At 42.8% G+C, this 11,322-nt stretch overlaps 1 protein-coding gene across 7 annotated transcripts in view; it reads right to left on the bottom strand.

Annotated features, from left to right (window-relative positions):
• Nucleotides 1-5,697: 5,697 nt before the first annotated feature.
• CEP131 (centrosomal protein 131) overlaps nucleotides 5,698-11,322 on the bottom strand; it is a 37,067-nt gene continuing 31,442 nt past the window's right edge. For all 7 annotated transcript variants that reach the window (XM_063120101.1, XM_063120102.1, XM_063120098.1 and 4 more), the window contains 4 exons: nucleotides 10,769-10,946; nucleotides 9,803-9,999; nucleotides 7,963-8,023; nucleotides 5,698-6,493 (listed from right to left, as the gene is read on the bottom strand). In XM_063120101.1, the coding sequence (XP_062976171.1) occupies nucleotides 6,419-6,493; nucleotides 7,963-8,023; nucleotides 9,803-9,999; nucleotides 10,769-10,946 (511 nt within the window). In that variant the 3' untranslated portion in view covers nucleotides 5,698-6,418. The remainder of the gene's footprint in view (nucleotides 6,494-7,962; nucleotides 8,024-9,802; nucleotides 10,000-10,768; nucleotides 10,947-11,322) is intronic.

The following is an 11,322-nucleotide window of genomic DNA, read 5'->3' as shown; positions in this document are numbered from 1 at the left end:
ACCATTGGCTAAGCTAGCTAGGGCTGATGGAAGTTGCAGTCCAACAACAGTTGGAAGACCACACATTCCCCACACTTGGCATACAATCTCCATGTGAAAAGAGGGGAAATTATCTTGCTAACTGGCCCTGAGAAAGGGTGAGCATGATAAGAATGTTGTGACACCACCTTAAAGTGGCTGCTTGTACTGCTTTGGGGACCTTAGATATGACCATTTGCTCTCTCCTTACATGACTTATGTCCCAACCAATCACAGTAGCTCAGTGGTCAAGAACCTGCTTTGCACACAGAAGGTTCACAGTTTGATCCCCAGCATCTCTAGGTAGGGCTTGGGGAAAAAAACCTGCCTGAAATGCTGGAGAGCTGCTACCAGTCAGTGTTGACAAAATTGGACTAGATGGACCAAGGGGCTGACTCAGTATACAGCAGCTTCCAATGTTCCAAACTAGAACAAAACTCTAGCCAGAATCAGTTTGTCTTCTAGAATTTACTAAAAATTATGATGACGGTGATACTAGAACAACCTTCTTCCTTTCAACCATCCAAAGTCTCATATATACACATTTGTTGCCATGGAAATTTGCTGCCATCATAATGATTGAAGACAAAAACCATTTCATTAAGAACTGCAGGTTTGAATCATGCGTCTGAATTCAGGAGATGCCAAGATGTTACAAATTGATAAACTATTCAATTGGTAGTGACATTTTGATCTGAATTGGATGCTCAGCTACTGCTCTGGCCCATGATAGAAAAAGATTGCATAGCCCAGGCCTATAATAGCCCCATCTCAAGCTCCATCACCACTGTAGGGCTTGAGCTGCTAGCCAAGATAAACCCTACATAAATCAGTTATATAACACAGCTGTACTATGCGTGTCTAATGTGGGTGCTGGTTTAGAAATTAGCAAACTGCAAAGATCAAGCAGAGTGCACAGAAATAATCACAGGATTAGTACAAGAAAGAAAGAAAATACTGAAATGCTTGCACAAAATGACAGCACCCTCCTCCCCCACCCTCAACATTCCTACGTGAGTAGCATGCAGTGCCAGTAGCGGTTGCCTGAGACCTGGCTTTTAAGATTCCTCCCGGCAAATTCAAAAGCCACCCCCAAATCAGAGAGCCAAACTGCCTGTACAAAATAAACAAGCTCAATAGTAATTATGAGTAAGGGCAAGGCATTAGCACTTAAAATGGACAGTTAGAGCAACGGAAGACTGCAATTTTAAACACTTGCACACAAATCTTGTGTAGAGGGATCATACTAACTCCCCAGAGATTTACATATAGAAAGGTTGGTTTGGTCCCTTGGAATTCAAATTATGGTCATTTGCATTAGCAGAGAGTTTGCTATTGGGAGAGTAGAGGTAGATCAAAGGATGGCTTTCTGAGCTATAGCATGTCAGCTTTGTAGAGATATTAGCAGGCATCATGCCTGCTACAGGCATATATTTGTGGGTGACTAACGATAGACCCCTTGGGCTGAATGCAGAAGCATATTCACGTCCACCCAGCTTCATGCATGTGTGGTCAATGTGTAGATACACACTCACAACAAAGCATCCCCCTTCAATGTGGTATCCTTCCGATGTTTTGGATTACAATCCCTATCAACTCCAGCCATCATGGATGATGGAAGCTGTAGTCTAAAACATTGGGGCAGCAGCAGGTTGGGGAAGACTGCAAGTCTCTAATGCAGAGGTTCCCTGTTCTGAACAAGCAAGAAGGGTGAATAACTCTTACATTGCACTAGGAGCCCAAAACGTTTAAGAGCTTATTTATCAAATAGCATGTGAAGTCCAATCATAGCCTCACAATGTTTGGATTTGATAAAAATATTGGGGCTTTCCAAGCTCTGACTAATTGGAAACAACAACAACAACAACCCTGAAGACAAACCTGAAGACCAGATTTCCTCAACAATGCAAACAATCACAAGGCTTCCTTCAGGATAATTGGTTTTGCTCTTTGCTAACAACGAAGTGTCCCAATAAGACTATAAGGCTGCAGTCCTATGCATACATATTTCTACGTTAACTTTTACAGTACCGGGCTGTATCAGCCAGAGAATTTTTGCCCAAAGAACTCCAGCCTAATGCACCATACCACACCAATACAATCCCTTAAAACAATCGTTGCCATTGTGAATTCACACCTTCATTTGATAGCAGCCCATTGGATCTGGGCATGAAATGGTCCAGAGCTCTCTCAAGTATTTCAGTCACCCAGGAACTGCATTTGCATCATACCAGAATCAGTGAACAGCTCCTTCCCAGATAGTATCTTTCTGGATACAGCAAGAACAACCTAACACATTCTAAATACCTTTCTAGAAGGTAGCTTGCATCTTGTTTGGAGAGGCCAAGACTAGAAGGCAATAATGAATCCCACCACTAGCAGCCATGTTGTCATTTCCCGCACCTCATGAATACCAAGCAAGGAGAGAATCACCTCCTTTCTCCTACACTGGACAAGGCTGTTTATTTCCCCATGATTCTGGTCAGAGCAGCATACCAAGACCAGTTTTCGTAGTACAGAATAAGTCCTTCCTCCACCCTCCCACCCCTCATCTGAAACAAAAGTGCTCTTTCAAAGAGTATTTTCCCACAGTGGATTTCACATGATTAAATATTTAAAGCCTGGGTGATCGTGTAGAGCTGCGATTAATACTGTGACCGGCGCTGCCATGCTCCACACTGGGATGCTGAAGCATGGAGGACTCTCCAAGGGGCTCCAGGCACAATGGTTGAGCAAAAGTACAAAGGCATGGAAGGGCAGCCATTTGCACAAACTCTTGGATGACCAATCCTGTCAAGCAGCGGCACTGCATTTAACCTAGCCACCTTTTGTTTTCGAAAATTATGGCACCTCGCCTTCAGCACATCTGAACACATGCGCAGTGCTTTTTTCCGAAGTAGAAAGTTATCTACATTCTTCTGAGTATGTGTAGAATGATTTCCCCTTGTGAGGAAAACAACAATGTAAAGTCACAGTATCTTTGATTATATGCAATGTCTTGTCTAAGGCAAGGGAGAGCAAGAAAATAGATTTCCAGATGTTTTGCATTCAACTCCCAGAAGCCCCTGCCAGCATGGCTAATGGTGAGGAATGCTGGGAGTTGAAGTCCCCCCGCCGCCTGCTTTAAGGATACTTTTTAATGCATTTTATACAAAGCAAAGGAATATTAAAAGCAACTCTATCTGCACCTAGCTTCCTTGCTTAAACTGAAGGGAAAATAAGGAGTGTGCAGTAGCTCTCCCTTCTCTGACAAAGTTTAGCCTCATTGGGTGTATTCTATTCCATGCCCCACCCAACTCGGGGAAGCAGCCTTCGATTCTGTTACTGGTACAATGCCATCTTTGACAGCAGGTTGTGACTGGTGTAGAAAAGTGCAGCCTTATGCATCCAGTCATTGCAGAAGTCAATGTATGCCTAGTAATTGGAGATCATAAGCCCTTAATATTTCACCAGCGGTGGCTCGGAGAGGGTAGGCAGTTACTTATCGACTATTACAGCCCAGTAATTTGAGATCAAGCCTCATTGATTTCAGAACAAACTTACCTGGATGTTACATGCAAATGGACCAACTCACAGGGTAAGCATAGATATACAAGACAGGGTGTGTGGAATGGTTGTACAGGCAAGCACTTTACCCATGGCAACCAGCACATCTGTTTCAGCCCTCCCCATCTATTTTCTAACTAAAGGCACTGAGACAGATCCATTCTTACAGCACCATTTAAGTCAGTCTCGTTGCATATAAGAGAGGAAGGAAACATGGAAATAGATTACTAGTCTTTCAGTGATCTTGGCTGCAGATCTTTAGTCTGCAAAGGGTTTCACAAGTCATACCTCATTAATCCCCACATGAACATACATGCTAGGCAGAACAGAAAAATGTAAGGGAGGATGGAAAAACATGACTAAGCTTGACTGCCCATCTTAATACATTTTGGTTAAGCTTTCCTTGAAGCAACTTCAACCATGCAAAAAGACAATTTTTGATGGTATCTATGCAACATATCTCAGAGGATTCCACATATGAGTAATGCTGGTCTAAGACTGTTTAAACTAAACTTCAACTTATGCCTACTTAACCCTGATGCAAAGTAAACTCATAATGCAGACAACCTGAAATCATAAAACTAACACATTAAAAAGTTTGCTTGCTCAGTTTGCTTGCTCAATTCTGCCAAGGACAGTTCATTGCAACTTACCTGTTGAGCTGGGGGTTGGACTCGATGGCCTTATAAGCCCCTTCCAACTCTACTATTCTATGACAAAAAGATATTATTACATGGCTTTGGATATTGTTAGGACTCAACAACTAGACTTGGGGCTAATATCAGCAGATCACAAGCGTACAGGGAAAGCTACTAGCAAAGCAGATTTTGTGGAAGGGGCCTTGTCGTGCTTAGGCATTGACATATGCAGAGTGAGGTCTTCTTCTTCTTCTTCTCCTTCTTCTTCTTCCGCTTCTGCTTCCTCAAATAGGGGTTCAGAACTAGCTAAATTGTTTTAGTAAGAATGAATATTCCATAAAACGAGGAAGAATTTAGATTAAGCTGAAGGTTTTCACATCACAGCTGCCCACCAAGTGACAAATCTGTTACGCTTCACACCCAGGGCAATAAAAATCTTGGTGAAGTAATAAAGGGCAAAGAACAACTAACAACTTTACGATAGGGCTATGAGCTATTGCTTTAAACAACATCTCCGGAGGGTTATTGCTATGGGCAACACAGTTACTTTCCTTGAACTATTTTGTGTTTTTAGAGTAATTAAAACTAATCTGAGATAATTTATTAAGGAAATAATGGAATTGAAGTGCTTTAGGCACTAGAAATACACTATACAAGTGCTCAGTATTTCTTGATAAAAACAGGAACGAGGCATTTACTAGCCAGGAATCAACAGCCGTTCCTAAGGACAAGAGAAGCAGAGAACGGTCTCAACAAGCTCAGAGGAGCTTGCTTCCCTCCACATGCCTTTATCCAGAACCATCACTTCCTGCATTATGTCTTATCCATCATTTGGTTAGCAGAAAATAGCAGCAGATCACAGCATTTGATTGTTCATAGAAGTAGGAAATGCTCTACATTCTCCCATAATACTTCCCCTATCACATTTTATTGAACTCTTTTCAATTCAAACTACTTTCATAATGCCAAATCACACAACAGTCAGTCTAACTGCTGAGATGAATGGGAGCCAAGAACTGGACACCCCAAAGTTGCTTTTAAAACATCATAAAAGCCCATTTTTGGTGAGCAATCCCATGTTTCAGAGACAAAACAGAGGCAAGTGGAAAGGAAACAGACCAGATCCCCCCAGTCTTTACATATCCGAAAGACGTGATATTTGCTCACAGGCACAAGGAGATGCAAAGAGATCACTAGCAATGTTCAACATCCCTACACAGCTATTGGGCTTTCATCTCTTACACATTGTGTTATTGCCCCGAATCAATTTCATACATATTTATCTTTGAATTGAAAGAACACTTAAAGAAGCCATTGATTTCTTTGATTATAGGAGATGCTAGTTGGAATGTCAAGAACACAGCAATTCTTTAGAACAACGTAGAACTCAGGAGCCTGAAGTGTCTTTCATTCTCCCAATAAATCACAAATGGAAGAGAATTGCTTCCTCCAATTAGCATGGTGTAAATGAAACAGACCACTAAGAAGTCACTGATTTGACTTGAAAAGATAATTTTATCCCAGTCTTATATATTCTGATGAGCATCTCCCCATCCCTGTCCCATACAGTGGGTATTCCAAAGGAATTTTTTTTGAGGAGGAGGTCTAAGACAATGGGAGAAGATCATAAGCTCATTGTCCTTATGAGATACTTGTTCCTCTTTTATAGGGTGCAAAGAGGACACACATACATTATGATCCACGGGTGTGGTGGGGTTTGCCAGATGTCAGGGTTTGTACCAAAATATTAAAAAATAATAATTGTGGACTAAAGATCATCAGGGTTTTAATGTAGTGGCACCTGGCAAGTCCAGGCAAATCAAGGGTGAACAATGCAGGGTCAAGAACCAGCTGACAGGCACCTTTTGAGCTGGAGTGACTCACTTCACCAGAGAACAGAGTGTGGTCCTCAAAGGGAGAAAATCATTGCTAGACAGCCATCTTACAAATCAGCTGGATTTTACTGTTAAAATACATTGGCAAGAACTGGAATATCACCCAGGTTCCTTGTACAAGAAAGAGGTCAGATCTCAGGCATAAGTAAGAGAACAAGTTAAAAAATAAAAAAATAAAAACGAGGGAGGGAAAGAATCTCTCCCCACTCACATACAGATTAGTGTTCATTTTATCTTAGTCTCTGTGGACCACAACAAGCTTTTGTTGAGCACGATCACTTGGCTCTGCCCTTGCCCGGGCTACTGGTGTCTGCACAGCGGCTACTTGGCTGCTAGGAGCTGCTTACGCTGTTGCTCCAAGAGGGCCTCCAGGTGATCTGCCCTCTTCATGGCAGCCTGCAACAACAACAAAAACTCAGTTCAAGAAGCACCACTGAGGGAGTGAAAGGATTCTACTATCTCTAAAGTAGCCTTACACATCAGAGAGGATGAGACCTATTAACCAAGATCTCCCATTTTCTCCTCCAAAATATCCACGTCTGGCTATTGCTAGAGACAGAATGCCAGTCCGGCCACTGGTTTTACACAGAAGGAAAGACCTTGCATTTTATTCAGAAGATCATCCAGAGCAAGTATACAAAACATTATTTGTTATTTTATCCTCCAATGATCCAAACTAGAATTGGCAGAAGTAAAACTGTTTTGTGGAAAGGATAATCTGAGATCCTTGTAAGATATGGGGAAATGCAAAAAAAACCCCTAAATATTAAGCCGTGATAGAAACTGACCAGAGTCTGTCTTATGAAGAAGTAATGGAAAACGTTAATGGAAGCTAACTAGTATTTTCTAAGTATTTACAAAAGCTCTGTCTGTCACACACACATTATGTATATATAAATGTGAATCTACACATATAGGACAATTAAATACAATGAACACATCCAAAATTATTCTAATTGTTGAGAAATGGGGCTTTTTTTGTTTTGTTTTGCTTTTTGTTCTTTTAAAAAAGGGAAGCAGTTCTCCTGCTTCAGTATCTCCCTTCCCTCTCCCCATAGGGTCCACAGGGCCTGAGTCTTGCAAAGGACAATGGGTTTAAGATCAGCCGGATTTATGATCAATTCAGATCTTCCAGAAATTACAAATTCAAATAAATTTAGCTATCAGGCCTCACAACTGGAAGAATTACAAACATATTTACAGAAGCAACAGCAGTACTGGCAAAACCAAACTCTACAGACCTCGCCCCCAAACTTCGGATTGCCTCTGATCTTGACCTTTTGCAGGAGTCAGAGGAATAATTCCTCTTATAAGGGCTTCATCCTGTCCGCCCTTGACAGGCTCTTTTCAGGGATGAGGTTGTCGCACCCACTTCCTAAATCATGTATAATTATGAGCTTTTCCACATGAGGTTGTTAATCCGCTTTACCTACATTTGGCTTCATCGCAGAATTGAGATCTGAGCTCTACATAAAGAGCTTTGCCTTCCCTATTTGGTCTATAATTTGCACTGTCCTATAACAGAATATTACAATTATATAAGTAGAAAAATATGTTTTCTTTCGCTTTCACAAATAATACTCCATTTCCCCCACTCTAAAAAAAAAAATCTGGTAAAGTGCTCTTAAAAATCAGAAGTGAAAATGGAACGTCACAACAACCTTAAGGAATGACAAGCACAAAATAAATGCCTCTTGTAAAAAAGCTCTGTGACTCAGCAGCCAGTTTCACCCCAGTAAGCACCGGGCTAGCCCCACTATGCCTCACTTCATTTGTTTTCTTAGGTCCCAGGCAAAAACATCATTATTCTTCCCACTTGGCTTTTCTTCTTTGCATTGATGGTGGCAGCCCTCAGAAAAGCTCACCTCATACTGCTTCCGAAGGCTGTTCACGGCCTCCTCTTTCTTCACAATTGCTGTCTTCACTCTACAGAGAAAATGAAGTGAGAGTGAGATCCAGGTGCTTAGACTTACTGTAACCTTCATGCACAGCTGCCACATGAGAGGCTGAGGGTGGAGGCGGAGAGAAGAAGAAGACAGTGTTCCTAGTTCTGGGAAGACAATACTGCCTCTGCTTTGGCCTCAAGTAGTGCTTAGCCCTTTCCAGATAATCAGTGGTGGTCATATTCAGTGGTGGTGGTGGGAACAGGACTGCAATGGCAGGTCCTGCTCCCAACTATACATTTTCAATAATCTGTGTAAACAGACCCTTTGTTGTTTATTCGTTCAGTCGTTTCCGGCTCTTCGTGACTTCATGGACCAGCCCACGCCAGAGCTTTCTGTCGGCTGTCGCCACCCCCAGCTCCCCCAAGGTCAAATCCGTCACCTCCAGAATATCATCCGTCCATCTTGCCCTTGGTCAGCCCCTCTTCCTTTTGCCTTCCACTTTCCCTAGCATCAGCCTCTTCTCCAGGGTATCCTGTCTTCTCATTATGTGGCCAAAGTACTTCAGTTTTGCCTTTAATACCATTCCCTCAAGTGAGCGGTCTGGCTTTATTTCCTGGAGTATGGACTGGTTTGATCTTCTTGCAGTCCAAGGCACTCTCAGAATTTCCCTCCAACACCACAGTTCAAAAGCATCTATCTTCCTTCGCTCAGCCTTCCTTATGGTCCAGCTCTCGCAGCCATAGGTTACTACGGGGAATACCATTGCTTTAACTATGCGGACCTTTGTTGTCAGTGTGGTGTCTCTGCTCTTAACTATTTTATCAAGATCTGTCATTGCTCTCCTCCCAAGAAGTAAACGTCTTCTGATTTCCTGGCTGCAGTCAGCGTCTGCAGTAATCTTTGCGCCCAGAAATACAAAGTCTGTCACTGCCTCCACATTTTCTCCCTCTATTTGCCAGTTATCAATAAAACAAAAAGCTTTATTCAACGTGGTTAAAGCCGTGGTCTAAGGTGTCTTCTGAACATTGCCTGGCTTTTTGGCTTAACCACTATGGTTAAAGTCATGGTTTAAGGTGTCTTCTGAACAGGGCCACTCAAGAGTCTTACCAATTGCCATATTTTGATTTGAAAAGATATTTTCTCAGTAATCAAGTTAGGAACATAAGAAGAGTCATGCTGGATCAGACCAAGGGTTTATCTAGTCCAGCACTCTGTTCACACAGTGAACATGCCTACAAGTCCAATCCCCACACGCACATTGGTCTTCTAGCTGATGGATTCCATTGGGGCACCACTACTAGTCCCCCCCCTCTTTTTTGTAGTTGTTTTGAAGTGTATAGTATACACCACCACAGCAAGTAAAAGCAGAAGCTGCTAGAGCATGCAGCTGCTTGCTGTAACACCAAAGCAGAATCACTTGACAAGTTTGCATCTCAGCAAAGCTGCCAAAGTACCCATTCCAGAGCTTATGCCTTGTGCATTTGTCTTGGATGATGATGATGATGATAATTTGTTACCCGCCTCTCCCTCTGGATCGAGGTGGGTACAACACAAATGCAAATGCCATAAAATACATATAATTGATTTAAAACTAATACGTTATTAAAAGCAGCACAGTATTAAATGGCATCTTAAAATTCAACTGGGTAGGCCTGCCGGAAGAGATCAGTCTTTATAGCCTTCTTAAGCTATAAAGAAAGCTTTAAAAAGGGGGAATGGCAATGGCCACAAAAGTTATTCGAGATAAGCCAACTCATGGCTCCAGCATCATTCCAGGTCTGATGTGAACTCCAACCCAGAAGGTGAGTGCAATTCTCACCTTTTATGCACTTCCTCCAGCTCCTGCTCTTTGTCCCGTGTCACTCTGTCCAGTTCCAAGCGTTGGCGGGCACGAAGTTCAGCCATCTCTGCCTTGAGCCGCTTGTTCTCCTCCTCTGTGCTCACTAGCCGGTCCGCAAACTCCTGCCGGATTACTTCAGAAAGGCTGCTGCGTTCTTGAGCTAGTTGGTCCCTCACCTGTTATGGCAAGCACAGAGAAAGATGGACTTCAGGCTCCAGATAGGCAAAAGATTTTTGCCTAGTAGCAGGTGGCTACTAGGAGGAGGGCTTTCTCCGCTGTGGCACCCCGGTTGTGGAACGAGCTCCCCAGAGAGGTCCGCTTGGCGCCTACACTGTACTGCTTTCGTCGCCAGCTGAAGACCTTTTTATTCACTCAGTATTTTAACACTTAATTTTAACTTAAATTTAAATTTTACTGTTTTAACTCTGTATTTTAATCCTATATCAACTTTGCTGTGTGGTTTTATCCTGGTTGCACTTTTTATACTGTATTTCGTAATTGTGTTTTAAACTGTTGGGTGTTTTACTGTGGTTTTAATTTTTGTGAACCGCCCAGAGAGCTTCGGCTATTGGGCGGTATAAAAATGTAATAAATAAATAAATAAATAAATAAATAAATAAAAGATTTGTAAGGAGAGAAAATTGGGGCTTCAAAGAAGTCAATGCACATACTGCCCTCCTCCAATTCCTAAACATTTTTTCTCTTAGGTCTCTCTAATCCTGAAAATCCAGCTGGATTCCCAGGTTCTGCAGCTTATGCAAAGAGAGGGGCTCATCCACCTCTCCCATGCGCTCTACTGAACTGCTTGTGGTGGGGGCCGCCTGGAATTCCTCTTTACCTCCCTTACTTTCACAAGCTTTCAAGAGAAGCTCCAAAGAGGAACTTGCCAGAGCAGGAATAAGTCATTGGCCACCCACGGCTCTCCCTTCTCCGTGATGCACCTACCTTTCGGATATCCTCTGCCTCCTGCTCCTTCTGCCGCAGCAGCCCCTGCAGGTGAAGCGCCTGGCCCTCCGCCTCCGACAGCCGGCCCTTCAGTTCATTGCAGCGCCCTTGGAGCTTGCGTTCTGACCGCTCCAGTTCCTGCAGCTCTGCTTCATATTTATCCCGCACCCTCTTTACTCTGCGTAGAGAGAGGAAAGACCTCAAGACTAAGTCCTAAGCAGGGACCTGGGATTGATTCCCAGTTTTGTCGGGGGACTTCTTTTGGCATAATATGGCTCCCGATAGCATTTTATACTGTATGCTTTTATCTGTATGCCGCCCTGAGATCTTATTGATATAGGGCGGGATAGAAATGTTTTAAATAAATAAATACATTTGATGAAGGTGGTGATTGTAGGAAATACCAATGGCACAGCTGCTATGTTGCTGGGCTCAGATCTGTGGTCTGGCACTAGACTGAGCAACATTCTCTCTCTCTCTCTCTCTCTCTTTTTTTAGGATTTACCATGGGAGAGGCTTTAAGGTTGTATCCACAACCCGATTTGGATCTGTTT

The sequence above is a fragment of the Elgaria multicarinata genome, chromosome 3 (assembly GCF_023053635.1).
Source record: "Elgaria multicarinata webbii isolate HBS135686 ecotype San Diego chromosome 3, rElgMul1.1.pri, whole genome shotgun sequence".
Lineage (NCBI taxonomy): Eukaryota > Metazoa > Chordata > Lepidosauria > Squamata > Anguidae > Elgaria > Elgaria multicarinata.
The sequence above is the reverse complement of the archived record's forward strand: the minus strand, read 5'-3'. Positions and strand labels throughout refer to the sequence as shown.